Genomic DNA, 27,851 nt, shown 5'->3' with positions numbered 1-27,851 from the left:
TTAAAAAGTTATCAAGCACCGTTGCTGGGTGAAATTGGCGGGCAATTTGAAATCAATTCTGTGCCAATATCACTGTATTCCGATTGGATGAAGTCCCACCGCCAGTAAATTCCTAGAATTCCTTCAGTATGTACGTGGTGCGTGAGTGAGTTTTTCCTCTCTCTGGTGCTCTGTGTTTCGGATAAACAGTTGGAAATTGGCGGGTGTGGAAGGTGAGAGGCTAGTCTTGGCTCTGTCCGTCACTCTGACTCTGTCTCCTCCTCTCTTGTCTCTCTGCGCGTTTCTCGGGCAGGAGTAGTGGCAGAGGATTGGAGGATGGGTTATGTTATACAGTAACTTAGGATCGACGGAAAACCGAACAGAGGAAACTGCAGATGCTGGTGAAGGGTCCAGGCCTGAAACGTCGGCTGTTTCCTCGCTACCTGGCCTGCTGAGTTCCACCATTGTGTGTATTGCTGCAAGGAAAAGCCTGTGAGCTTCAGGCTGGTGATGCTCGCGTCTGGAAGGAGAGATCACGAGAACCAGGGCACTGGCTACAATATTGGCCTGGTGGTAGGAGACAAGGTCATTGTTTTCTTACACAACGCTGGAAGAATTCAGCAGGTCAGGCAGCATCCGTGAGAAGAGAGTAGACAACGTTTCGGGCCGAGAACCTTCATAAGGAATGGGGGGGAATAGGGGGCCGAAGCCCAGTAATAGAGATAGGGGAGGGGGTAGGGCCTATAGGCACCAGGTGTAGAACCAGTCAGAGGAAAGATAAAAGGGGGGAGGGGAGGGGATAAGCATGAAAGAACTATAGAGATAAAGAAGCAGAAAGTTGGAAGGGGAGAGAAGCAGAGAAGGTCCTGGGATAGGGGGAGGGGGAGGGAATTACCAGAAATTGGAGAATTTAATGTTCATACCACCAGGCTGGAGGCTACCCAGACGGTAGATGAGATGTTGCTTCTCCAATCTCAGTTTGGCCTCATCATGGCAGTAGAGGAGGCCATGTGTGGACATATCTCGATGGGAATTAGAGACAGAGTGGGTGGCTACCGGGAGGCCCTGTCTATTGTGACATACAGTGTAGGTGCTCGACGAAGGTCACGCCGATGTAGAGGAGGCCGCACCGGGAGCATCGGATGCAATAGACGACTCCAGCAGACTCGCAGGTATTTTTGTGTTTTAAATCATTGTTTAGACAGAGATCTGTGATCAATAGGGTGGCACGGGGATACGAGTCAAGTCTGCTGCTGCAGTTCATTTATTGAAGATTCGGCTGACAATATCAATGCCCGGCTCAGCAAATTTACCGATGTCTCAAAAGTTGGTGATATTGTGGAAGGTGAAATAAAATGTAACTAGCGATACAACACGACGGTGATCAATGAAGTCAGTGATTTGAGGAATGACAGATAAATGTGAGATGTTCCATTGTCATTGACGAACCAGGGCAGAACTGCCGTGGGGAATGGTCTGTCCCTAGGAGTGCTGTAAAACAGAGATATTGGGGTGTAGATATCAAATTCCTTCAAAGTGTAAACACAGGTAGGCAGGACGGTGAAGAAGATGTTTGCCACACATACATTCGTCGGTTAGAGTATTGGGCACTGGACTGTGATGTCACATTACATCTCTACCAGCCTTGGGGCAACTACTCTTGGAGCATGGCGTACAGTTATAGTTGCCCTGTGATCAGAGGGTGATATTAAACTGGAGAGGGTGCAAAAGGGATTTTACAGGAGGCTGGAACTTCCTCACCAGAGTGTATGTGACATTAGAGAGGCTGATAAAATAATGGCAGACATTGATATGGTCAGTAGTGAATCTGATATCTCCAGGGTCATGGCGTTGGAAGTTAGAGATTACAGGTATAAAGTGAGAGAGGGAAGATTTAAATGTGACTATGAGGAGCAGGATTTGTACACAGAATGCGCTGTTTACATGGAACAAACTACCTGTGATGGTATAGATGGGCACCACTGCAATATCTGTTGCACTGTGGAGAGGGAAGTTTCACAGGGTCATGGGAAAATGCAGGTAACTGACAGTGATTTTGTTTGGTCACTTGGTTAGCATGGATGTATTGGGCTGAATGGCCTGATTCTGTGCTGCATAACTGAGTGACTATGTCTGCTACTGTGGCAGAGCGGGAGGGACAGTGTCAATAGTTTGGAGGATAGCCAGGAGAGTGAATGGTTGAGGATGGGGCGGATGGAACAGAAAGTGGGGAAATGTGAGATCACCCATTCCCAGGAACAAACTAAGAGTCATTTCCACACAGGGATGTGCAGAGGGACCTGGGCGTCGTTGTAAACAAATCACTTGAGTTAACATGCAGATACAACAATTGATGAGAGAGGCAAACAGTATTTTGTCCTGTGATCCAGAAGGAGTGGAGAAGAGGGGTACAGATGTCTCACTGAGATTCTATAGGGCCCTGATGAGAGCACACCTTGAATGTAGTGTCCGGGTTTGGTCACACTTCCTCAGGAAGGATATCCCTGCAATAGAAGGAGTTCAGTGACTGTTCCCCACACTGACTGGGCTGGTTCCAGGGATGGTTACGTGAGAGGAGAGTGAGTGAGAGTGAGAGGAGAGTGAGTGGGCTGGGTCTGTATTCCTGCAGTTAATGAGAAAACGAGGAAATCTGTTAGATGCTTTCAGGATGTGACAGACAGTAGGCAAGGAGGATCTTTCCCCTGAATGAGAGCTGCACAACTGAGGAAAATACCCTCAGAATGAGGTGTAAAAAACACGAGATAATCTGTTGATGCTGGAAATCCAAAGGAACACAAAATGCTGGAGGAACTCGTCAGTAGAGGCAGCCTGTATGAAAAAGAGTAAACAGTTAACACTTCGGGCTGAGACCCTTCCATCAGATCTCAGGGTGAATGTTCTCAGCCTGAAGCATCGACTCATTACTCTTTTACTTCAGAATGAGGTGACATGCATTCAGGAAATGAGATGATATCTCTTTAATTAGAGAACCAAGAACTTCTGTATTCCCTGTATAAGTAATCTGGAGCCTCAGGTGTTGGGTTGTGTCTAAGCTGAGATCACCAGACTCTGGGAGAGTTTTCGTCACTAAGTTCATAAGACCATAAGATATAGGGGCAGAATTCAGCCATTTGGCCCATCGAGCTTGCTCTGCCATTTCATCATCACTGATCAATTTTTCCTCTTACCTCTTATCTTCCCTTGTATCCCTTCATGCCCTTATCAATAAAGAATCTATGAATATCTGCCTATACCCAGTGAATTGGGTATCCTCAGTGTATACCCAGTGAACCTGCCTGTGGCAAAAAAATTCCACCCATTCACCACTCTCTGGCTGAAGAAATTCCTCCTCAATTCCATTCTAAAAGGATGCCCCTCTATTTTGAAGCTGTGTGGTTTGGTTTTACACACTCCCACCACAGGAAAAATCCTCTCCACATCCACTCAATCAAGCCCTTTCACTATCTGATAGGTTTCAATTCAGTAACCCTTCTTTCTTCGAAGTTCCAGTGAAGAGAGGCCCAGAGCCATGAAACGCACTTCATATGACAAGCCATTTAACCCTGGTAAAATTCTCCATTTGTGACATCATGTCAGCAGAAAAAGTTCTGGATTTCAGAGATTTTTGTATTTTGGAATTATGGACAAATCTGCACAACCTTAATCACTAGTTTGTACTGCAGTAAACACTGTTAATTTAACCCATGCAATCCCAGGCACACAGATGAAAAATAAAGACAGATGTAAATTTAAAGTAGGGAAGATGAACCTTACTTGGAGGTAAAGCCCGATTACAAGGCCTCAGAACATTCTACTCTCCAAATGGTCAAAATACAACCAAGTAACAAGGTCTAAAATACCCACAACTTGCAGAATTACATGCCTCTCATTATCTTGGCCCATGGGATAAACGCAAGACGGGCCTGATCAACCATGGCTCGGTCACCTGGGCGCGGGATTCTCATGATTAAAGACCCAAATCTCCCAAAGTTGCAGTACTGAAGATGTGTCTCTTTGCACACCCGGTTCTTTAAGCCAAGTGGGGTCAGACCACGTTAATAAAAGGAATCAGCCAGATTAAAGTGGCTCCACTACACTACCCTATCCACCATAGCCCAACATATCTCACCATACTAAACTCCACAGCCTTATCTCTCCCAGTCCCACATATACATCCACCAGCCCTACCCTCAAACCAAATCCTAAGAAGGGGCACCCACCCCTTCTAACCCTGGCCACACAGCCATAAACACAATGACTAGTGTAAGGAGGAGGAAGATCCAATAAAGACAAGGATTGGGCCTGGTGAATGAAGGCATGGGCCAGATCAAAGTGGCAGCGTTGCGTGACTCTGAATCGAGAGTGACCAGCTGAAGAAGCACGAGGGATTATTCTCCCACTGCTCGCATAATCTCTTTGTTATTTTGATTTTGTTCTGATAGTCCTCTGTCTATTTGAATATATTGATATAATTCATATTTAATTCCAGTGTTTCTTGTCATCAACACACACAAAATGCTGGTGGAACACAGCAGGCCAGGCAGCATCTATAAGGGGAAGCACTGTCGATGTTTCGGACTGGGGTCCTGATGAAGGGTCTCGGCCCGAAACGTCGACAGTGCTTCTCCTTACAGAGGCTGCGCCAGGCATCTGTCCGTGCTCTGGACAGCTTCTGCTTATTACTGTTCCACCAGCATTTTGTGTGTGGTGATTGACAAGAAACACTGGAATTAAATATGAATTATATCAAAATATTCAAATAGATCCAGCATCTGCAGATTTCCTCGTGTTTCTTGTCAATGTTGTTTCTGATGCATTGTGTCTGTGATGCTGCTACAAATACGTTGTTCCTTTCACCTGTGCACAAATAAACTCGATTTGTGTCCAAATCTCTCCTTCGTTCTCCTGCTGTCCTGTGTCATGAATTAAACGTCTTGGTTAATTTTACAATATTTCATCTTATTTTATTTTCATTCTGCTTTTGAAATTAGCGTTTCTCTTTTCAATGTCAGCCCGCACCCCCGCCTGTCTCTGCCCTTCTGTACTTCCTCCCGCATTAAACGACAGCGGCAACCGCCACACATTGGCGCCGATTCCCATCCCCCAGTGTTCCGATTGGCGATTCGTTTCTCCAGACAGCCAATGGAAATGCTCAGCATTCCCATCCTCATTAACATACCACTTCGGGCGCTGCCTATTTAATCCGCGCTCCGGACAGTTTTTCTTATTATTGTGTTTGAAACCGACGAGGAAATGCCTGATCCACCGAAACCCGCTCCCAAGAAGGGCTCCAAGAAAGCTCTGTCCAAACCGGCGAGCAAGTCTGGCAAGCGGCGCAAGAAGTCGAGGAAGGAGAGTTACGCCATCTACATCTACAAAGTGATGAAGCAGGTTCACCCCGACACCGGCATCTCCTCCAAGGCCATGAGCATCATGAATTCATTCGTGAATGATATTTTCGAGCGCATCGCGGGTGAGGCTTCCCGCCTGGCCCATTACAACAAGCGGTCCACCATCAGCTCCCGGGAGATCCAGACCGCCGTTCGCCTGCTGCTGCCCGGGGAGCTGGCCAAGCACGCCGTGTCCGAAGGAACAAAGGCGGTGACCAAGTACACCAGCTCCAAGTGAAGAGAAGTTTACTGACAAAACAAACGGGAAAATCAAAGGCTCTTTTAAGAGCCACTCACGGTTTCATTAAAAGAGTTACAGACTATTGAGACAAGGATTTGAGGATTTTAAAATTTTTTGATGCGCTCATTCAGAATCTTATCTCCGTTACTCAGAACTTGCTGTCCACTATTCAGCAGAATCCCGATTTCTTTTGCATTCCTGCGTACTGCACAGGTACGGAATCGTTACGTACCCCTTCCCCGTCATTTCCTCTCGGTCATCAGGTTTCTCTGAAGAAGGCACTAATTGTTGTTTCAGTTTTAATTACCGTGGAGAATGCAGTTCATTAAGTTTTGTCCCATTTTGGTTACTCTCTTAACCCCATTCCAACGCGAGAGCTGAACACTCACGGCTCGTACAGAGCATTTGTTAAAGCTCCACTTTCTGAAGAGCTACGCGTTGGTAAACCGACTTGAGTTTACACAATGTCCATCCGCGAACTGAAGCTGAAAATCTGTTTTATTCCAATCATTTATCCATTGAAAGAAATCGGAAAACTAAATCTGCAGACACCGTCGCAATATTAACTACACTTGGTTCAAATGTGTCGTTCTTCAGTAACGGGGGTAAAGGGTCGAGAAACAAACCTGTTTATAGTTTAATTTCAGCAACAAAGGCTTTTTTGGCGGTCTTTTGCAAATTTCAGTTTATTTCGGCGGTGAGGATATTTTCCGCGCTTATACCGTTGCTGTGTCTTGATTGGTGAATAAAACAGCTCTCTGATTGGAGTATTTTGTTTCACCAATCATAAACGCCCTGCTATATTCCTCCATAAGAGGGGTGATTGCGCGTATTTCCAGAAGCCAAAATTTTTACTGGTCAAGACTTCAAGTTTATTTCTGATTTATCAAATCTATCTGACGTTGTATGTATTCATGAAACCTGCTTGTTACCACATTTAAGTTCTTCCTTCCAGGATTATATTGTAATTAGGCGTGATAGATTAGTTGATAGAGGAGGTGCTGTTGTAAATTTTATACAGAAAGGGAGAAGGCATACAGTTGTGGATGTAAATGAAATGCATGAGACACTTGGAGAAGTATTTGATTCAACAGGTAGCGTCATTAAAGAGGTGTATTATAACCATTGTGGAAAGCTTTCGACTGATTTGTTGGAGAGTTTACGTTGCTCTGGCTCACTAAGGGTTGTATGCTGTGGGGATTTTAATGCATAGAGTTCACTGTGGGGTTGTTCTCAGAATGATGGTCCTGGTTTGATTGTAGAAGAGTATGAGATATTTCACATCATGTGTGTCTTACTGGTGGGAGAGTTATGAGATTTAATATTCATAATAGTTCTGAAATTGCTGTAAATTTAACTTCAGTTTCAAACCTTCAGGCTGCAGTGAGTGAGTGGGATGTCATGGGAGATGAAAATGTATGGTAACAGTGGTTGAATTATATTTTGGAAAAGGGAGGTGACGTGCTGTTGTTAATATACTGGATTAATTTGAGGGGGCAAGTGCTGGTTCAATGCCACATGTCCCAAAAGCAGTCAATGTTTTTATGCAGAAAACTCAGCATCTACTTCAACACAGCAAGCTTCCACAAACAAATTTTCTCAATGGAAATGTCAATCCATGGCCTCCTACTCAGGTAAGAGGAACAACACCTTGTATTCTGTCTGGGCATCCTCCAATCTGATGGCATGAACATTGATTTCTTGATCTTCTGGTCATGCCTTCCCTCTCTCATCATTGACCATCCCCCTTTCCCTCTCGTTACCTGCCCGTCACCTCCCCAGGGTGTTCCTCCCCACTTTTCTTTCTTCCATGGCCTTCTGTTCTCTCCTATCAGACTCCCCCTACTCCAGCCCTGTATCTCTTTCACCAATCAACTTCCCAGCTCTTTACTTCATCTCTCCCCCTCCCAGCTCCATCTATCACTTTGTGTTTCTCTCTCCCCTCCCCCACCTTTAAAATTTACTCCTCATTTTTTTTTTCTCCAGTCCTGCAGAAGAATTTTGGCCCAAAATGCCAACTGTACTTTTATCCACAGATGCTGCCTGGCCTGCAGAGTTTCTCCAGCATTTTGTGTGTGTTCCTTGGATTTCAACATCTGCAGATTTTCTCCTATTTATTACTCAATGTCAACAGGGATTTTGTATGACAATTGTCAAAGTCCCACTCACTTAGAAATGCAGATATGAAACTCGAGGTTCAGCTGCTGCTCAGAATAAACTGAAAAGTAACACACTCCTGCGAGGGAGGAGATTGTTCAGCCTCTGGCGATGATCTTTGCATTATCGGTAGGGATGGGAGAGGGTCCAGACGACTGGAGGGTTGCGAATGTTGTTTCCTTATTCAAGAAAGGGAGTAGAGGTAGACCAGAAAATTATACACCAGTGAGTCTTAACTCAGTGTTTGTTAAGTTGATGGAGAAGATAATAAGAGGCAGGATTTATGAACATTTGGAGAGGTATAATATGATGAGGAGTTGTCAGCATGGCTTTGTCAAGGGCAGGATGTGCCTTACGAGCCTGATTGAATTTTTAGAGAATGTGACTAAACATATCGCTGAAAGAAGAACAGTAGATATAGTGTAAATGGATTTCAGCAAGACATTTGCTAAGGTATCCCATGCAAGGCTTATTGAGAAAGTAAGGAGGCATGGGATCCAAGGGGAAATTGCTTTGTAGATTGAGAACTGGCTTGCCCACAGAAGGCAAAGTGTGGTTGTATACCGGTTGTATTCTGCATGGAAGTTGGTCACCAGTGCATTGCCTCAGGGATCTGTTCTGTGACCCTTACTTTTTGAGATTTTTATAAATGATATGGATGGGGAAGTGGAGGGATGGGTTAGTAAGTTTGCTAATGACTCTAAGGTTGGAGGTGTTGTGGATAGTATGGAAGGCTATCTGAGGTTACAGCGGGACTTTGATAGGATGCACGACGAGGCTGAGAAGTGGCAGATGGAACTCAACCCAAATAAGTGTGAAGTGGTTCATTTTGCTTGCTCAAATATAATGGCAGAATATAGTATTAATAGTATGGCTCTTGGCAGTGTGGAGGATTAGAGGGATCTTGAGGTCCAAGTCCATAGGATGCTGAAAGCAGTTGTGCAGGTTGACTCAGTGGTTAATAAGGCTAAAAGGTTAATAAGGTGTATTGGCCTTCATCAAAAGTGGAATTGAATTTAGAAACCGAGAGCTAATATTGCAGATAGAGAGGACCCTGGTCAGACCCCTCTTGGAGTGCAGTGCTGAGCTTTCCTCACGACAGGAAGGATGTGGAACCCATAGAAAGGGTGCAAAGGAGATTGAGGATGTTGCCTGGATTGGGGAGCATGTCTTATGAGGACAGGTTGAGTGAACTCAGCCTTTTCTCCTTGGAGCGACGGAGGATGAGAGGTGACATGACAGAGGTGTATAAGATGTTGAGAGTCATTGATCATGTGGATAGTCAGAGTCTTTTTCCCAGGGCTGAAATGGTTGCCACAAGAGGACACAGGTTTAAGGTGCAGGGGAGTAGGTACAGAGGAGATGTCAAGGTTACGTTTTTTACTCAGAGAGTGGTGAGTGTGTGGAATGTGCTGCCGGCAACGGTGGTGAAGGAAGATATGATAGGGTCTTTTAAGAGACTTTTGGATAGGTACAAGGAACTTAGGAAAATAAAGGGACATGGGTAAGCCTAGTAATTTCTGGGGTAGGGACATGTTCAGCACAACTTTATTGGCCGAAGTGCCTGTATTGTGCTGTAGGTTTTCTATGTTCTAGAAAGATTTTAATCACACACGGCTTCATCCTTGGTCCAGAGCTCTGAGGAATGAAGACTATTTGGGACAAAACCCGAGTGAATTCATCTTCTGCAGTTTCCAAACAGTTACGGATTTAACTCAAAGTAAACCTCTTCAGTCACAGACTGAGCAGTTGCAACCTGAATATTATAGGGTGAGTAAGAGGTGAAATGCAGGGATGGAGTTAAAATCTCTGGTGTGGAATAGGAACATGAGCAGGTACCAGATAGACTGAGTGGCCTCTCTGCTGTACATTAGCTGTGTGATAGGCAGGCAGCACCTGGGACACAGGAATTGAAATAGATCTGATTAATTTATCAGAGATCCACAATATTAACACCAGTGTATTTTAAGACTAACATTAGCAGAACAAACCCTCCAATGTTCAGTGACCAGTGATCAGTCACAATATCTGCAGAATCTGACATTAACAGCCTCCCATGAACTTCCAACTAGATTCAGTCACCATGATGGTTAAAATGTTCACCTAGAGCTTATTTCAACTTCCTCCCTGATGTGAAGTTGCCAGTGTAAGAGCTCATGTGACTGAATGAATCCCATCCCACACATGGAGCAGGTAAATGCCCTCTTGCCAGTGTTTCAGCAGGTGAGATGACTGAGTAAATTTCTTTGCTGTCACAAGACTGAAGTGTGTCCTCTATGTATTATAAACTCGCTGGAGCCTCACAAAATGGGTGAACTGATTGAATCTCCTCCCACACTTGGAACAGGTGTGAAGCGATACTGAGAGACAATACCAAGTCTAGCTGCTCACCGGTGTGACCCGGCTGATGGTGTAAGAGCTCATGTGACTGAATGAATCCCATCCCACACATGGAGCAGGTAAATGCCCTCTCCCCGTGTGAACTGGCTGGTGTATCTGCAGGTTCAGTGGCCTGGTGAATCCCTTGCAAAATGAGAGGCAGTGAATGTCAGCTCAGTGGTATCAACTCTCAGGCCATTTATCAGGCCAGATCAAGGACATGTCCACGTATTGGGGTTCTCCTTACTCAGACTGGTGTGCTGTCTTCTCAACCATCTCCTCCTTCACATTCAATGATTAGTAGCATTCGAATGTTGGGGAACTGACAAACACAAGAGTACAGACTCACTGTTGTGTTTGAGATTCTCAGACATAAATTCTTTGCCTTTTCTACCCTGTAAAATGTTTGCAAAGAAGACCAACAGGTGAAAGACAACATTTCAGCTGAGATTATTTAGTTTTTTCATTGATGTCTGATGTCACACTGTTACAGTGAGGCTGAACACAGTTTGGTGGATCAACACTTCTAACTGGGAATAGTTCAGGCATAAGGACACAACATCAGATTCTCTGTTTTCCTCTCTGCCCTTCATCAAGCTGTGACTTGGCTCAGTTTGCCTCTCCCCATTAGTACAGCTTCACATCCAGTGTATCTCCCACAGACCTACTAAGAACACACATTTGTTGGCATTTGACGGTGGTAAACTCGGAGTCAGCAATGCCATTGAATCTGAAGAGAATGTGATTGGGCTTCCTCGTTGCAGACTGACACTGCGGTATTCTTGTGGTGTGAATGCTACTGGTGCCCAGTATGTTATTGTGGGTTTTTACAAATAAAATGGCATGAGGCGTTTTATGTTTGACAACTATAACAACTCGTGTATTGCCCTCCAAACACAGAAACAAAGCACGGTTTTTAAAAAAATCACGTAATTACATCATAACATCTGTCCAGCCTTTTAAAGAGAAACGCAACTCAATGTTGGTGGTTGTTAATTTGGCATGTTTCCACCAATTACATTAATCTACACAGACACCCCTCCCCGCCCCCAGTCCTCTGTGATCCTTATAGCAGTTTATTTCCTTTCAATGTCACTTGCAGGATGATAGGGACAAACACATCAAGATACCTCAGTGTGTGGAAGCATTGGAAAGGGTACAGAGGAGATTTACCAGGATGCTGCCTAGTTTATAGAGTATGGATTATGATCAGAGATTAAGGGAGCTAGGGCTTTACTCTTTGGAGAGACGGAGGATGAGAGGAGACATGATAGGGGTGTACAAGATATTAAGAGGAATAGACAGAGTGGACACCCAGCGCCTCTTCCCCAGGGTACAACTGCTCGGTACAAGAGGCCATGGGTTTAAGGTGAGGAGAGGGAAGTTCAAGGGGGATATTAGAAGAAGGTTCTTAACTCAGAGAGTAGTTGGTGCATGGAATACACTGCCTGAGTCAGTGGTGGAAGCAGATACACCAGTGAAGTTTAAGAGACTACTAGACAGGTATATGGAGGGATTTAATGTGGGGGGGGGGGTTATATGAGAGGCAGGGTTTGAAGGTCGGAACAACATTGTGGGCCGAAGGGCCTGTAATGTGCTGTGCTATTCTATATTCTATGTTCTATATGTATATCAGTGCCTCTAAGGGTGCTGCCATTTACTGTGGAGTTTCCTCCAATATTGGACCAATAAACCTCCTCACACTTGTCCAGATTAAACTCTGTCCCCATTTCACCATCGAGGTTTCCAACTGGTCTGCATCCAGTTCTGTCCGTTTGACAACCTTCCTCACCATCCACAACTGCACCAACATTCATGTCATCAGTAATCTGATCAGCTTGTATGTGTTTTAATCTGATCAGACAGAGGCCCCATCACTGATCACTGTGGACACACTGGTTACACATCCACAGTCAAAATCATTCTCAATTCCATCAGCCCGAATGTTGCTACAACACACACCATTCAAACCCCCCCACACAGAGACTCGAGGAAAGTTACATATTTATCACAAGACCAGATATGGATTCGATGGTCTGGTCTTATTGCTCTGGATGCTCTGCTGCAAAGTCCATTCAGAGTAGTTCTATGTAACTAGATACATCATCCCCGAGATACCAATATACAACATTGTGTCACAAACAAGAGAAAATCTGTAGTTTCTGGAAATCCAAGCAACACACAAAATGCTGAAGGAACACATCAGGCCAGGCAACAGCTGTAGGACAAAAAATACAGTCAATGTTTCGGTCCAAAAACATTTGGCAAGACTAGAGACAAACAGACAAGGAGTAGAGTTAAAAGGTGGGGGTAAGGGAGCAAGAAAACAAGGTGATAGGTGAATCCTGAAAGGAAGGAATGAAGTAAAGAGCTGGGAAGTTGATTGGTGAAAGAGATAGAAGGCCATGGAAGAAAGAAAAGGTGGGAGGAGCTTACGGGGGAGGTGATGGGTGGTGAAGGTGAGAGAAGAAAAATGGGAGGGGAATTGGTGAGGGGGGCATTACCAGACGTTTAAGAATTTGATGTTCATGCTATCAGTTTGAAGCTACCCAGACAGAAAATGTTGTTCTTCCAAGCTAAGTGTGGCCTCATCGATTTTATTTAAAAAGCAAACTTGATTTAATCAAAGAGTTCAACTGTAAGAATGAATCTGGAAGAATTTTATCCATTTACACTGCATGAGAGATTGGAAGATACAGGGTGAGGTCCAACTCCCTCACAGTACCGGAGACTGACAGATACAGAATGAACCCCACACTCTTGCACTACCAGAGAGTGACAGATACAGAATGAACCCCACACTCTCACACTGTACCAGAGACTGACAGATACAGAATGAACCCTACACTCTCGCACTGTACCAGAGACTGACAGATACAGAATGAACCCCCACTCTCACACTACCAGAGACTGACAGAAACAGAATGAACCCCACACTCTCACACTGTACCAGAGACTGACAGATACAGAATGAACCCCACACTCTCACACTGTACCAGATTCAGACGGATAGAGACAATCTGTTGTTTAACAAACCTGGACAACCCTCATCACCACCTCAGTAGCACCGCTTTGACCATTTTACACTGCAATGGGCTCTTGTTGAAATTTTGTTGCTTCTTTATAATTCTGTAAAATTAGTTTTTATTTTGTGAATGTTGTGTCTCTGATACTGTGTTTTTCTGAATCTGCTGGAAGCCAGTTTCATATGACAATAAACGGCTTTCACACTCACTCCGAAATGGGTCTCTCATGCTGACAATTGGACCTTCGATCTCCTGCTGCTATGTTTCATTACGTAAATGTTTCATATTATCAAGTGTGTGTTTTTCTCATTCCATCTGCTTTTCTAGCAGACACCATAGGTCGAATGGCCAAAAACTGCACCTGTACTTTATGCCCATTTTGTATTTTAGAATTCCTTCCTGCCAAATTAACCGGCAGCGGCAACTCACCAGATCACTGCCAGTTCCCAGTCCACGGTGTTACCCAAACAAACAATGGACAGTGGAGAGTGTTCTGGTTGGTTGTGCTGTTCCTTCAGATAGGCAATCAAATGATTTGACTGCATGAATCGGTTCTTCAAATGCCCATTGGGAATCCAAAGCATTCCCATCCCTCATTAGCATACTGTTTTGGGCGCTGCCTTTTAATTCGGGCTCCCGGCCAGTTCTGCTTATTTCCGGGTCTGAAACCGATAGACAAAATGCCTGAGCCAGAATGAACCCCACACTCTCACACTACCAGAGAGTGACAGATACAGAATGAACTCCACATTCTCCGAAGAAGGGCACCAAGAAAGCTTTGCCCAAACCAACGGGTAAGGCAGGGAAGAAACGCAAGAGGCTGAGGAAGGAGAGTTACTCCATTTACGTCTACAAAGTGATGAAGCAGGTTCACCCCGATACTGGCATCTCCTCCAAGGCCATGAGCATCATGAACTCGTTTGTCAACGATATCTTGGAGCCAATCACAAACTTTTGAGTTTGTATTCTCAAAGAAGATATAAAAAGGGCGAGTTGGGGGTGGGGTAAACATTCCTTCCTTCTCGTTTGAAGTTAGCAGTTGCTGTGATTGTGGAAATGTCTGGACATGGAAAAAGCGGCGTTGGCAAAGCTCGGTCCAAGGCCAAATCTCACTCGTCTCGGGCTGGACTGCAATTCCCGGTCGGCCAGGTTCACAGACTCCTAAGAAAGGGCAACTATGCTGAGCGGGTGGGAGCTGGAGCCCCGGTCTATCTGGCTACTGTGCTCGAGTATCTGACAGCCGAAATCCTCGAATTGGTGGGCAACGTGGCCCGGGACAATAAGAAGACCCGCATCATCCCCCAGCACCTGCAGCTGGCCGTCCGTAATGACGAGGAGCTCAACAAGCTGCTGGGAGGGGTGACTATCGCTCAGGGCGGTGTCATAAGGCATGCTCCCTAATCCAGCTAACATCCTTGTAAATCTCCTCTGCGCCCTTTCTATTGTTTCCACATCCTCCCTGATGCAGCTCTGGTGCTTAAGGAATTGTCTGAGAATAAGTTGAGGAATTGTAGGCGAGTGAGCCTAACATCAGCTGTGGGGAGTTTACTGGAAAGTATTCTAAGCAAGTATAGGTATAATTATTTGGAATAACAGGGACTGATTGGGAATAACTAATATAGCTTTGTGCATGGTACATCATGTCTTACTAGTCTTGTAGATTTTTTGAGGATGTTACTAGGAACGTTGATGAATGCAAGGCAGTGGATGTAGTCTACATGGACTTTAGCAAGGTCTCATGGGTGGTTGGTCAAGAAGTTTCAGGCACTTTGCATTCAAGATGAAGTAGTAAATTGGATTCGGCGTTAGGTTGGAGAGTGGTTGTAGATGATTGCCTCTCTGGCTGGAGGGTTGTGACATAGGGAAGATGCTCAAAGCTTGCATCACGATACGGAGCAGCTGGAATTTAATGCTGACAAGTGTGAAGTGTTGCACTTTGGGAGGACAAACCAAGGGAGGTCTTACATGATGAGCAGTCAGGCACTGAAAAGCGCAGTGGAGCTGAGGGATCTGGGAACACAGATTCATAATTCCCAGTAAGTGGCATCACACATAGATAGAATCATCTGAGCTGAGGCACATGGTACAAGTTGGATAAGACATTGGTGAGGCCTAACTTGGAATATTGTGTTTGGAATATTTGGAATATTGTGGGTCAGTAACCCACAAGAAAGATGAAAACAAGCTTGAAAGAGTACAGAGAAAATTTCCAAGGATGTTCCTGCGACTTAATGACCTGACTTCTCCGGAAAGATCAATAGGTTAGGATTTTATTCCTTGGAATGTAGAATGTTGTGGGGAGATTAGATAGAGGTATACAAAATTATGAAGATGGGGAAATGATGTTTATTGGTCATAGTTACAGTGAAATGGAGTAGATGGGGAAATGATGTTTGTAGGTCATATTTACAGTGAAATGGTGTAGATAGAGAAATGATGATTGTAGGTCATAGTTACAGTGAAATGGTGTAAATGGGGAAATGATGATTGTAGGTCATATTTACAGTAAAATACCGTAGATAGAGGAATGATGATTGTAGGTTATGTTTACAGTGAAATACCATAGATAGAGGAATGATGATTGAAGGTCAGAGTCACAGTGAAATGCTGGATTGTCCAGCACTGGGTTATCAGTATTGTGTTTTATTAAATCTCCATTAGAGAGCTGGGTGTTGCACTGGTCTGTGTCCTCACTGGCCGGTGCTGTGCACTGGCAGCTCAGTTTGCTTGGAATAGTATCACTGCTTTTACTGAAGAGTGTCTTTATTACACAAACTAACTTTGTTGACCATGGACTTTAAACATTGGTTGGAGGTGAGGGGAGTGTTTGGAACCACAAGAGGAGATCATCTGACCCATTGAGTCTATTCCTGACACTGGAGGATCTGACAAATTCCCCTTTGAATGCCCTGTTTATTCATTCCCACAGCCCCAGCAGGCAGTGAACCTCAGATGAGAACTGCACTTCTGACTGACAACAGTGGGAATTAAACCCAGGTCGCTGGTACTGTAACCACTGCACTAACTACGATGCTACCCCCTCATCTTTAAACCCCTCCATTGATCCAGACTTCATGCCCACCGGAGTAAAGAATTTCCAACATTCTCTACATCAGATGCACGTCAACTCTGGCAGGTTTTCCAGCCATTACGTCCTGCAAAGCAAACCCAACAGCATGAATGGCAGTGATGCTTCACAACCAGATAAGCTTGACCACTTTTATGCTTGCTTTTAAAGGGAGAGTAAAACCACAGCTATGAGGATAGGTGCAGCGTCTGGTGACCCTGTGATCTCTGTCTTGGAGGCTGACATCAGGCTGTCTTTCAAGAGGCTGAACCCTCGCAGGGCAGCGGGGCCTGACGGAATACCTGGTAAGGCTCTGAAAACCTACTGGTGGAAGTGGTCAGAGACATTTTCAATCTCACAGCTACAGTCAGAATTTCTGACCTGCTTCAAAAGGGCAACAACTGCTCCCGTACCCAAGAAGGTTAGTGTGAGTTGCCTCAACAACTAATGTACAGTAGCTCTCACATCTATAGTTACAAAATGCTTTGAGAGGTTGGCCATGGATAGAATTAACACCTGTCCCAGGAAGGACCTGGACCCACTGCAATTTGCCTATCGATACAATATGTCTGCAGTCAATGCAATCTCAATGGCTCTCCGGACAGCATTGGATCACCTGGGCAATGCGAATGCCTATGTCAGGATGCTGTTTGTTGACGAGAGCTCAGCATTTAACACCGTCATTCCTACAGTCCTGATAAAATAGCTACAGAGCCTGACCCTCTGCACCTCCCTCTGAAACTGGATGCTCGGCTTTCCAGCACCTGGTGGACATCGCTCAGGACTGCAAAGCCAATCTGCACTTCCAGAGCTCGACCGTCAGGGTCCTGCAGGAAGCTAGCGAGGCTTACCTGGTGGGTCTCTTCGAGGACACTAACCTGTGCGCCATCCGTGCCGTTACCATCCAGCTGGCTCGATGCTTTTGCGGGGAGCCTGCTTAAACCTGGCCTTTGCACGAAACACAACAAAAGGCTCTTTTAGGAGCCACACTCACAGCAGAGTAAAGGGATATCATCTGCCACACCACTGTTTTGGTACCCAACCTACTGTCAGAATCATTTCAATCCTCCTGTGATGCATTAACAAATCTGCCCACAACTGACCCGCTTAGTTCAGGTGCAGCCTGTCTCACTTCGACTGTTCACCTCTGCCCCAGCACAGATCCCAGTGGTCTGAAACCTAAACCCATCCTCCTGTACCAGCTCCTCATCCTCACATCCGTCTGCCCTGTCCTCCTGTTCCTGCCCTCACCAGTACATGGCATCAGGAGTATTCCAGTGACTACAGATCTCCTTGACTCCATCATCCCCTGCTGTACATCAGAGCCAACAGACCTGGCTGTCGCTGTTCTCTTCTGAAAGGCCGTGTCTCCTGTTGATCAAATCTACAAGTCCAACTGCTTCACCAGTACATTAAATAGATTCAGTTTCCCTTTCCAGTTTCCCATGTCAGGTTCATGTCCACTGGACCATCCAGGAGGTGCCCCCTTTTTATTACTACCATTGGGCCAGAGGTACAGGAGCCTGAACCCACACTGAATGTTTTAGGACAGCTTCGTCCTCACCAATGTCAGATGAACACAGCTAAACATCAGAATCACAAAATCGTCTTGGTGGAAGTAGACCGAGGGTGGTCGTGGCAGCTTGTCATTCAGGTTGGAGGCCTCTGACCAGTGACATTGACAGAGATCGTTGCTGGTACTGTCATTTGTCATCGATGTGAACAATTTCTCTGACATTGTTGTGAATTTGGTGAGTGAGTTTGCAGATGAGGTGTGACATGCAGCCATACAATGCATTAGGTGGGGGATAACTCCTCGGGACCTGAGCAATTACTTCATGGAGGCTGAGGTGAAAATCCTCAGACCGCTAATGAAAGTCATGAAAAATGGAAAGAGGCTAATGTTGTTCTGTCATTTGCAAGGACAAGCCGGGAAGTACAAGCAGGTCTCCTGATATCAGTAGTGGGGAAGCTACTGGAGAGGATTCTGAGTCACGATGTCCCAGCATTTGAATAGCCAGAGTCTGGTTAGGTGTCGAAAGGCTTTGTGCATTGGGAGTTGTGGTTTGAAAATCTCTGAGTTTTTGATAAAAATATGTGTTATTATATGGACCTTGGAAAAGTCTCACATGGCAGCCTGGTCTGGAAGGTTAGGCCCCATTGTACACAGGGTGAGCTAGTCAGCTGGATTCAAAGTTGTCTGGGATGTAGGAAGCAGAGGGTTGTGCTTGAAGGTTCTTTCACAGAATGGAGGCTGGTGATTAGTGGTAAGCCGCAGGGGCCGGAGTTGGGAGCCTCGGCATTCATTATAAATGATTTGTACATGTTCTTGACAGTGAAGACGGTAGTCGCAGGTTAAAGAGGGATCTTGATCGGTTGGGTAGGAGGACCGCAGCGTGGCAAATGCAATTCAATATAGGTAAGTGAGAGGCGGTGCATATTCGAAAATCAAACCAGTGTAGAATTTACACAATGAATGATCGGTCATTACGGAGTGCACTGGACCGGATAGATTTAGGGGTAAAGTGTACAAGCAGTTCATTGAAGTAGTCTCACTGGCAGACAGGCTGGTGCAGAACGGGGTTTAACATGCTGGCACGAACACACAAGGAAATGTGCAGGTGCTGGAAATTCAAGCAACGCACACAAAATGCTGCCTGGCCTGCCGCGTTCCACCAGCATTCTGTGTGTCTGACATGCTGGTCTTCACTAGTCACGGAATTGAGTATATCCTTTTGTACATTATGTTGCAGTGGTGTAAATGATTGGAGGCCACAGTGAAGGTGCAGATGTGAACATTGTGTGAGCATCAACCCGAGAGATTCTGGGAATCGCGAACAACGCGGAGAAAATGCTGGAGGAACCCAACAAGTCAGGCAGCATCTCCCACCAGAATCCTGATGAAGGGTCTCAGCCCGAAATGTCGACTGTTTATTCCCACCATAGATGCTGCCTGACTTGCTGATTCAGAGAGTGCTTTAAAGGGGCGGGCGGCTTAGACCAGTGTCACTGTGTTTGTGGGTCCGAACATATCGCCGGATGTCCCAGCGCTCCCTGAAGGAAATGAAAACATTTTTCTGTTACGGACTCGCCTCACTCCCCAGCTCAGTCCTGAAGACGGAATTAACCGCAGAGTTTTAATTAGTTTAAATATTTCAGCCGAGAAACAGAGAACAAGTCAAAGATCCGGAAAAAGAACATGGGCATTGCAGTAACGAAACTGGTTAAAATAATAAGTGTTGCCTTTAATGCCGATTAAACTTTCCTTCCAGCGAACATTCCGGCCTCAGTGACGGACGGGGACTAGTCCGAGTTTCCGCAGTGTCCGATTTTAATTAGAATCAGCGAGTTTTTGAGGAGAGAGAAACACAGAAAAATGAAGCTGCCTGGAGCTGAAAGCAGGATGTCTCCGCCCCGTCCGCTCGCTGCCTTTAAATTGCTCTGTGCCGCCGCCTTTCGCTTCATTTCTCATTCAGTTCTGATTGTGAGAAGGATTTATCAGAGTCGCCAACATGACCGAGACAGCACCCGCCGAAACGGCTCCTCCAGCCGCACCCGCCGCCGCAAAGAAGACTCCCAAGAAGAAGGCGGCTGCCCGGAGCAAACCAACCGGTCCCACGCTGAGCGAACAGATCGATAAGATCGTGGCGGGTTGTCGCGATAGGAAGGGTATGTCCTCTGGCCGGCAGCGGTGTCGATCTGGTGAAACGTCGCCCCCAGATCAAGATGGGAACTGGAAAGCGGCTAAAAAAGCGGGAGGTAAGAAACCCGCGGCTAAGAAACCATCGGCTAAGAAAGCGGCAGCTAAGAAACCTGCGGCTAAGAAAGCGGCAGCTAAGAAACCTGCGGCTAAGAAAGTGGCGCCGAAGCCCAAAAGCCCAAAGAAAGCCGCAGCAGCCCCGAAGACGAAGGCGGCCAAGAAGCCGAAATCCCAAGAAGACAGCAGTCAAAAAGTGAATTGAGAATCCACCACTTGTAAGTAAAAGAGCTGAACCTGGATATTGTGTTTCCCGTGATAGAGATTTCCGCGGGATTTTCTCCGACAATACCGAGAAATTGGTAACACTCGGTGCGGCCGTGACGAGTCCGTTTTAGAAGTGAAACCTGGACGTTCAAGCTGAGTTTCACTCGGGGTTTGTGATAGATATGGTCGCAAGCCTGGTTCCTCCCCCATCCCGGGGGAGTGACAGAATTGAATTGACCTATTACTTATATCGTTCGGAGATACGAGGAGCAAAATCTTTACCTTATGTATCCGTCTAAATATCTAATTTATAGTAATTTTTAATAAATATTATACACAACAGGATGGGTAATATAACAGAAATACAGTTGCGTCAGCATGAATTAAGCAGCCTGATGGCCTGCGGAGTTTCCGCGCCTTACAGCCGAAAATTCAATTCAGCTGTGTAGATCGCGAACGGATGACTCCCGGGAGAGGGTTAAGGGAGGGATCCCTTTCTGGGGATGGACTGTACGGGGAGGAAATATGATAAACCCCCGGTAGCTTTGCCGACTGACCTTCATTATGCGTCTAAGAAATCGCGGAAATCGTTGTATTTCGCGAAACCGTTGGAAATTGGCGGTTGTACAAAATGGAGGCGGAGCTGGAAGATGAGAGGTCGCTCTTTTCTGGGGGAGGAGGGGAACATTCGCGGTCCACGGACAGCCAGGCTCGAACGAATGCCCATTGTGCAAAACAAAGAAAACGGTAGCGGCCGCACAAACTGTACCTGGCTGGTGTGTGGGAGAAATGAATGATCAGTAGAGATGCTGATGGGGAGAGATTGCGTTCACCTCCGGTTATTCGCTCCATTAACCTGACGTGAGTGTTGGAATTTGTTTGCAGAACTGAACAGAGCCATTAAACATTGACACCTCAGGAGGATGTCCGAGGGATATTGTACATCGCCACAATAATAAGCAGGAACTGATAGCCCTTTCCTCTGCCGCGATAGTGGCTCTTAAAAGAACCTTTTAAGAACTGCTGAAACCGATGCGAGAGGGGAGGGAGCGTGTTGAGAGAGAGATATCTGCAGCGGGAGGATATATGATAAGCTACGCGGTGGCATTGCCGACTGAGCTTCATTCAGGTCCCAGCTACAAAATACTAGTTTACTTGCACAAAACACCAACACCAAACATGTACAATATTTGGCAGCCCTTTCCTTTGCCGTGGTAGTGGCTCTTAAAAGAGCCTTTTCTTGTATTTGGTGTGTAGGCTGGGCTTAGGCGCGCTCCCCGCGGATGCGGCGGGCCAACTGGATGTCCTTGGGCATAATGGTGACTCGCTTGGCGTGGATGGCGCACAGGTTAGTGTCCTCAAAGAGCCCGACCAGGTAAGCCTCACTTGCCTCCTGCAGGGCCATGACGGCCGAGCTCTGGAAACGCAGATCGGTTTTGAAGTCCTGAGCGATCTCCCGGACCAGGCGCTGGAAGGGAAGTTTGCGGATGAGCAGCTCGGTGGATTTCTGGTAGCGCCGGATCTCCCTCAGAGCCACGGTGCCGGGCCGGTAGCGATGAGGCTTCTTCACTCCGCCGGTGGCAGGAGCGCTCTTCCGCGCCGCTTTGGTCGCCAACTGTTTGCGAGGAGCTTTTCCGCCAGTCGATTTGCGCGCTGTCTGCTTGGTGCGGGCCATTCTGCTTCAAGAGTGAGAACACAGACTGAAATACAGGAACAAAATAGACGAAACGGGCTCCAGGACAGCCTTTTATACTCTTAGAGTAGGGCCGCCCCATTGCATCCGATTGGCTAAACATCAGGAGTCTATTAACGGAGTCCGGTTGTTGCTATTGGTTCAGTTCTTCACTCATCACCCGCAGCCTCGCAGCGATTATTAAATTGCGTCTGACTTTGGAACCTGTCTGATTATAGCCAATCAGAATAGAGTGTGATTGGCGCCGAATTACTTTCAAATTACCAGCAACCGTGTTTGAAAATGCTTTTCCCCAATTAATTAAATCACGGATTATTCGCTTTCAGTTCCATTTAATAAATGCAAAAATTTGAATATATGCATAACTACTGGAATACTTCTCGGAGTGAACTGATTTCTGTTCGTGACGGCAAAGAAGATTAAGATCGATTTTAATTTTAATTCATTCAATGAGGTTTTGCGGGCATCACCTGAAAGGCAGAATCGCATGCATTTTAAGCACGTCCAATGAAACTGTATACAAATGTTTAACACAATTTATTATTTATACAAGAAAAATAATATATAACCTAAGTTTGGACATAGCTCCCTCTGTGAGGCGGTGGGTGGCTCTTAGAAAAGCCTTTGTGTTGTGCTCGGGAGGAAGTGGGAGTTTTTCAGCCGCCGAAGCCATAGAGAGTGCGGCCCTGGCGTTTCAGAGCGTACACCACATCCATGGCAGTGACCGTCTTGCGCTTGGCGTGTTCAGTGTAGGTGACCGCATCCCGGATCACATTCTCCAGGAAAACCTTCAGCACCCCACGGGTCTCCTCGTAGATCAGACCCGAGATCCGCTTGACGCCGCCACGGCGAGCCAGACGCCGGATGGCCGGTTTGGTGATGCCCTGGATGTTATCACGGAGCACTTTACGGTGCCGCTTGGCTCCGCCTTTCCCCAGTCCTTTTCCTCCTTTCCCTCTGCCAGACATGACGCTGCTTCACTCTAGCCGCTGCTCAGTGACAAACCGAGTGCTGATGTCTCCTTTTATACACAGCGCCCCGACCTGCCCGAGAAACGCGCAGAGAGACAGAGGCGGGGAGGGGAGGAGACAGAGTCAGAGTGACGGACAGAGCCGAGAGCGGCCTCTCATCGTCCAGCTCCACCTTCACTTTACCACACCCGCCAATTTCCAACGGTTTATCCGCAACAGAGCAGAAACAAAGCGCTCGGAAAAACCTTCAGATACACAGCTTCAATATCGAAGGCCAGTCTGTAACGTTAACACATAGCTCGCTGTAGAACTGGCACATAATCTCTTTAAATTTCTGTTCAATTCTCCGAAAATTAAATGATGAAATTCTGAACCAGGGGACAATTGCGAGGACGGGAAGCATAGAACATTACCGCACAGAAACAGGCCTTCTGGCCCTTCTTGGCTGTGCCGAACCATTCTTCTGCCTAGTCCCACTAACATGCACCTGGCCCATATCCCTCCATACACCTCTCATTCATGTGCCTGTCTAAGTTTTTCAGCCGCATTCACTGTTAAAAGTGAGCCCGCATATACCACTTCATCTGGCAGCTCATTGCACACTCCCACCACTCTGTGTGAAGAAGCCCCCCCCCCATGATCACTTTAAACTTTTGCTCCTTCACCCTTAACCCATGTCGTCTGTATTTTTTCTCCCCTAGCCTCAGTTTAAAAAGTCTGCTTGCATTCACTCTATTTATACCCATCATATACCTCTATCAGGTCTCCCCTCATTCTCCGACGCTCCAGGGAATAAAGTCCGAACTCTGAGTTTCCAGGAAAACGGAGACAGCTGGAAACACGCAGCAGGTCAGGCAGTGCCCGTGGTCAGAGAAACAGAGTTAACGTTTTAGGCCAAAACCCTTCTTCAGATACCCCCTGTTCGCATTCCAAATTCCATCTGGAGCACCAGGACCCAAGTTCCCTCTGAACTGCCAGGTCCTGTTCTCTCTGAACATTTAGAAAATGTTCTGTATTATATATTTTTGCTGCCAAAATGTACAAGTTCACACCCTCCCTCCCCCACAATCTCCCAGCTGCCAGACCTGTGTTCGATCACATCACCGGTATCTACCCCTTTGCAGAATCCTCACCGCCTTCACAACTCAGTCGAAACTTTTGGAAGTTTGCAATTACTCCTTGCTTTGTTACAGTTTAAAACGTTTTGCTGGGAAGGTTGATGAACTACCAGATCTGGGGATTTTTGTTTTCTGCTTTTGCTTCAGTGTACAGAATCTGCAGGTTTCTGTATCTGTTATTTCTTCCGTATTTACTTATTTTTCCTCCTATTTGGAGTTACTATTTGAGTAACTCATAGAAACCCGACAGCACAATACAGGCCCTTTGGCCCACAAAGCTGTGCTGTACGTGTCCCTACCTTAGAACTACCTAGGCTGTTGTTACGCCTGCGGCCGCTCCTTTTTGAGAATCACAAGTTTGCTATTAATTCAGGTCAGGAGACCCAGGAAATGAGAGAGAGACGTTTGGAATGTCTTAGCCCCTCGGTGCTACAGGAAACGGCCATTGTCTCTTGGAGACGGAATTGTGTATTGCGTACACAATATTTATTCAAAACCCTCAGGGAATGACCAAAAGTGGGCTGGTTGAGGGGAGGCATCCCTCCACCCTGATTGACATCTGAGACCCCCGTGAGTGGGGATAAAAGAGGGTCTGTGGGAACAGCCCCTCAGACGCACCAGAAGAAACGCTAGAAATCCTGTAACAGCGTAATAGCGAAAGCCGGTGGAAAGCCACGTGCGTCCTTTTCCATTTGCCTCGGAATTGGTGGGCCTTGCCACAGAGGAACGGCTTTAGCTAACAACAAAGGAGAAATCAGCCCCAACGACTCTCGAAGGATCGACATCATAAAAGGAATGGGCAAGTTTTAATCCGTCTCTCTCTCCAACCAAAAACTGCATCTTGAATGAACTTCAGTGACTTTTATATTTCCATCGCACAATACATTATCCCCGAGACAACAATAGAGCTATTTCTTATTGATTATTATTATACCCGCGCTTTTAGATTTAGTATTGATGACGTATATTATCTGTATGTTTGCACTGATATTATTTTTGTGTATTTTTATCAATAAATACAGTTAAAAATAGTACCAGCAGACTTCAACGGACCTCTCTATCTTTGCTGGTAAGTGACCCAGTTACGGGGTACGTAACAATTGGAGTTCTCGTTTTGAGATTTGACACCAAATTGGGAGGCCAGTGAATCAGTCTTATAAGTCCAAACTTGGATCTGGTTACGCGGGTAGCCAGACGGGAAACCAGCAAAGATGGACGTGGATGAATTTATAGAAAACCCGACTCTGGAGGCGCTAGAGGCGGCCACCAAATCGGACTTGATAAATCTGGCGAAAGGGCTAAACCTCACAGAGGTGAGGTTCTTCATGAAAAAGCAGGAGGTGCGAAGGGCAATAACTCAGTATTATAGTGGGAAGAATGTGTTTGCAGCTGAGGTATTGGAAAACATCCCTGAAAAGGTACCAGCTCGTGGGATGGCTCAGTTAGAGTTGGAGAAATTAAGGTTGGAACATGCAATTAAGTTAAAGCAGCTGGAAGCTGCTGACTAGGAGAAAGAAAGAGCCGAGAGAGAGAAAGAAAGGGCTGTCAAACAAAGGGAGCATGCGCTCCAGCTAAAGGAGTTAGAGGTGAAACGGGAACATGAGCTCCAGCTAAAGGAATTAGAGGTGAAAATGGAGCAGGATCGGGCCGAGAAACAAAGGGAGCATGAAATTCAGTTGAAACAGCTGGAAGCAGCTGAAAAGGAGAGAGAGAGAGCTGAGAAAGAAAAGGAAAGAGCTGAGAAGGAGAGGGAGGCAGAGAAACAGAGGAAACATGACTTGGAGATGGAGAAGTTAAGGCAAGAGCGAAGAGATCAAGGGTCAGACCGAGAAGAGCAGTTTAATGTCAGTCGGGAGTTGAGGTTAGTACCTCAGTTCGAGGAGACAGATGTTGATAGTTATTTCTTGCTTTTTGAGAAGGTGGCAGTGAATCAAAAGTGGCCCAGAGATCAGTGGGTGGCGCTGTTACAAAGTGTGTGAAAAGGGAAGGCACAACGAGCATATACGGCGTTGTCCATGGAGGAGGAAGAGACGGAGAATTATGACAAAGTAAAAGCGGCCATTCTCCGGAGTTATGAATTGGTACCTGAAGCGTATAAACAAAAGTTCAGAAATTTAAAGAAAGGGTGGAATCAGACGTATACCAAGTTTGCCTATGAGAAGGGTGTGCTCGTGGATCGTTGGAGCACGGCAGAAATAGTGGGAGAGGATTTTTGGCGTCTCAGGGAGTTAATTCTGATTGAGGAATTTAAAGGTTGTGTTTTGGAGGATATCCTGATGTATTTGAATGAGGAGCCAAATAAGTCCATCTCCGAATTTGCTAGGTTCGCAGATGAATATGCCCTAAACCACAAGACAAAGTTTTCCTCGAATAAAAATTCCCAGAGATACCGTGGGAACGATAGAGAAAGCCCGCCGGCTGAGGCAGAGGTCCTGCCGGGAGCTAGTGGTAAGATTGAGGGGGAGAGGCAAGACGGCCAGAGATTTCTGGGCTTGGCTTGTTTTAATTGTGGAAAGGGGGGACATATTGCATCTCGGTGCTTTGCTCTGAGGAAGGAGACAGGAAAAGGGAAAGCAGCAGTCCCTATCGGATGTGCCGTGGTAATCAGTAAATCGACAAGAGTTCCCCGGGTAGACAGAGTACGAGAAGGGTCTGAGACTTGTATGTCAAACGGAACCATGTCTGTGAGAGAGGGAGACCCACCGGTTCCCGTGCGGATCTGGAGAGACACGGGCGCTGAACTGTCATTAATTAGCTGTAAGGTACTAGATTTTTGTCGCAAGACGGGAATGGTAGCTGTGAAAGGAATAGGAAAAGGGATGGAAATGGTGCCCTTGCATAAGATCATTATGAATTGTGAGCTAGTTGAAATGGGGGTGTGATCAGAATTCCCAAGAACTAACGCGGACGTCCTTCTGGGTAATGAATTAGCCGGTGGTAAGGTAATGATCACTCGCAGCATGTCGAGAAAGGCAGCTGAGAATGAGAGCATTCTAAATCCGGCCAGTATCGATTTGGCGGAGACGTTTTTACCGGCCCTGTACCACGAGGGTTTAGAGTGTGGTAAAACTAAGAGTAGTAAAGTGAAAGAGAGTAAGGGAGAGGAGGTAGACCTGCCCTTAGCGAGGAGAAAAGTTCGAGAGGCACAAAGTAAAGATGAGAAACAGATAAAGCTGTTAAAAGTGCAGGGTTGGTCATGGATGATCTGTCTGGTTTGGCAGAACTGTTTGAAGAAGTGGACAATTCTAAAGGTGTTCCCAATAATGAAATGAGGGCAATCCTAGATGAAAAAGGTGCCCTTACCTTGAAGAAGTCAGCCCACGGGGTTGAGTTTACTCCGGAAGGGAGTTGCCCAGAGAGAAGCTGGGAGAATCAGGGGAATTTAGAATTTGGACCGGGTACGGGTATTGAAAGCCTGGAAGAGGCGAATGTCCCATTTGAGTGTGTCCAAGATGTGGATGCACGTGGTACAGAAGAAGTCTGAGGTATTTGATTCAGTTGAAAAGGAATGCAGTCCTTGTGGGTCAGATAGATTTGGTTCAGTGAAGAAAGGGTTAACCTTGGTAATAGTGGGAAGTGAGAGTTCCCAGGTGTTTATTCTCGAAGGTGTGTTAAAAGTTAGTGAGGAGATCAAAGGTGGGGAGATGAATATTATTATTGAAGGAAAAGGGAAATATGTCGTTCCCAAATTGAAGGAAGAAAATTTAAAGGCTGGACTGATATCAAAAGCAGCAACCAGGCTACAGAGATAATGGCCTGGTACAACAAGGCCTGTGAATCAATTACAGGTTGAGTTGGAAGGTAACGGGGCCCCACACGCTATTGTTATTCCAGAGTGTGGTGTGAAAAGGCAGAATTTGAAATGC

At 46.1% G+C, this 27,851-nt stretch overlaps 5 protein-coding genes across 6 annotated transcripts in view; 3 read left to right on the top strand and 2 right to left on the bottom strand.

The window, feature by feature from the left end:
• Positions 1 to 851: 851 nt before the first annotated feature.
• LOC132383917 (histone H2B-like) lies at positions 852 to 5,911 on the top strand. Of its 2 annotated transcripts, none has more exons than XM_059955109.1 (2): positions 852 to 1,151; positions 4,992 to 5,911. In XM_059955109.1, the coding sequence occupies exon 2, from the start codon at positions 5,233 to 5,235 to the stop codon at positions 5,605 to 5,607; it is 375 nt and encodes a 124-aa protein (XP_059811092.1). In that variant the 5' UTR covers positions 852 to 1,151; positions 4,992 to 5,232; the 3' UTR covers positions 5,608 to 5,911. The 2 variants fall into 2 exon arrangements, with proteins under 2 accessions (XP_059811092.1, XP_059811090.1); XM_059955107.1 differs by having other exon boundaries at positions 4,992 to 5,237.
• An 8,317-nt stretch (positions 5,912 to 14,228) lies between these two features.
• LOC132383689 (histone H2A-beta, sperm-like) lies at positions 14,229 to 17,180 on the top strand. The gene is made up of 2 exons (XM_059954881.1): positions 14,229 to 14,531; positions 17,001 to 17,180. The coding sequence occupies exons 1-2, from the start codon at positions 14,229 to 14,231 to the stop codon at positions 17,178 to 17,180; spliced, it is 483 nt and encodes a 160-aa protein (XP_059810864.1).
• A 2,942-nt stretch (positions 17,181 to 20,122) lies between these two features.
• The window catches only part of LOC132383918 (histone H2AX-like), a 35,937-nt gene continuing 28,208 nt past the window's right edge, over positions 20,123 to 27,851 (top strand). Inside the window, exon 1 of the mRNA XM_059955110.1 lies at positions 20,123 to 20,214. The gene's annotated coding sequence lies outside the window, so the exon portion shown is untranslated. The remainder of the gene's footprint in view (positions 20,215 to 27,851) is intronic.
• LOC132383916 (histone H3) lies at positions 21,468 to 21,878 on the bottom strand. The gene has a single exon (XM_059955106.1). It carries the CDS (start codon positions 21,876 to 21,878, stop codon positions 21,468 to 21,470), a length of 411 nt encoding a protein of 136 aa, XP_059811089.1.
• LOC132383922 (histone H4) lies at positions 22,530 to 27,284 on the bottom strand. The gene has a single exon (XM_059955115.1). It carries the CDS (start codon positions 22,862 to 22,864, stop codon positions 22,553 to 22,555), a length of 312 nt encoding a protein of 103 aa, XP_059811098.1. The 5' UTR covers positions 22,865 to 27,284; the 3' UTR covers positions 22,530 to 22,552.

Source organism: Hypanus sabinus, chromosome 31, assembly GCF_030144855.1.
Source record: "Hypanus sabinus isolate sHypSab1 chromosome 31, sHypSab1.hap1, whole genome shotgun sequence".
NCBI classification, from domain to species: Eukaryota; Metazoa; Chordata; class Chondrichthyes; order Myliobatiformes; family Dasyatidae; genus Hypanus; species Hypanus sabinus.
The sequence above is the reverse complement of the archived record's forward strand: the minus strand, read 5'-3'. Positions and strand labels throughout refer to the sequence as shown.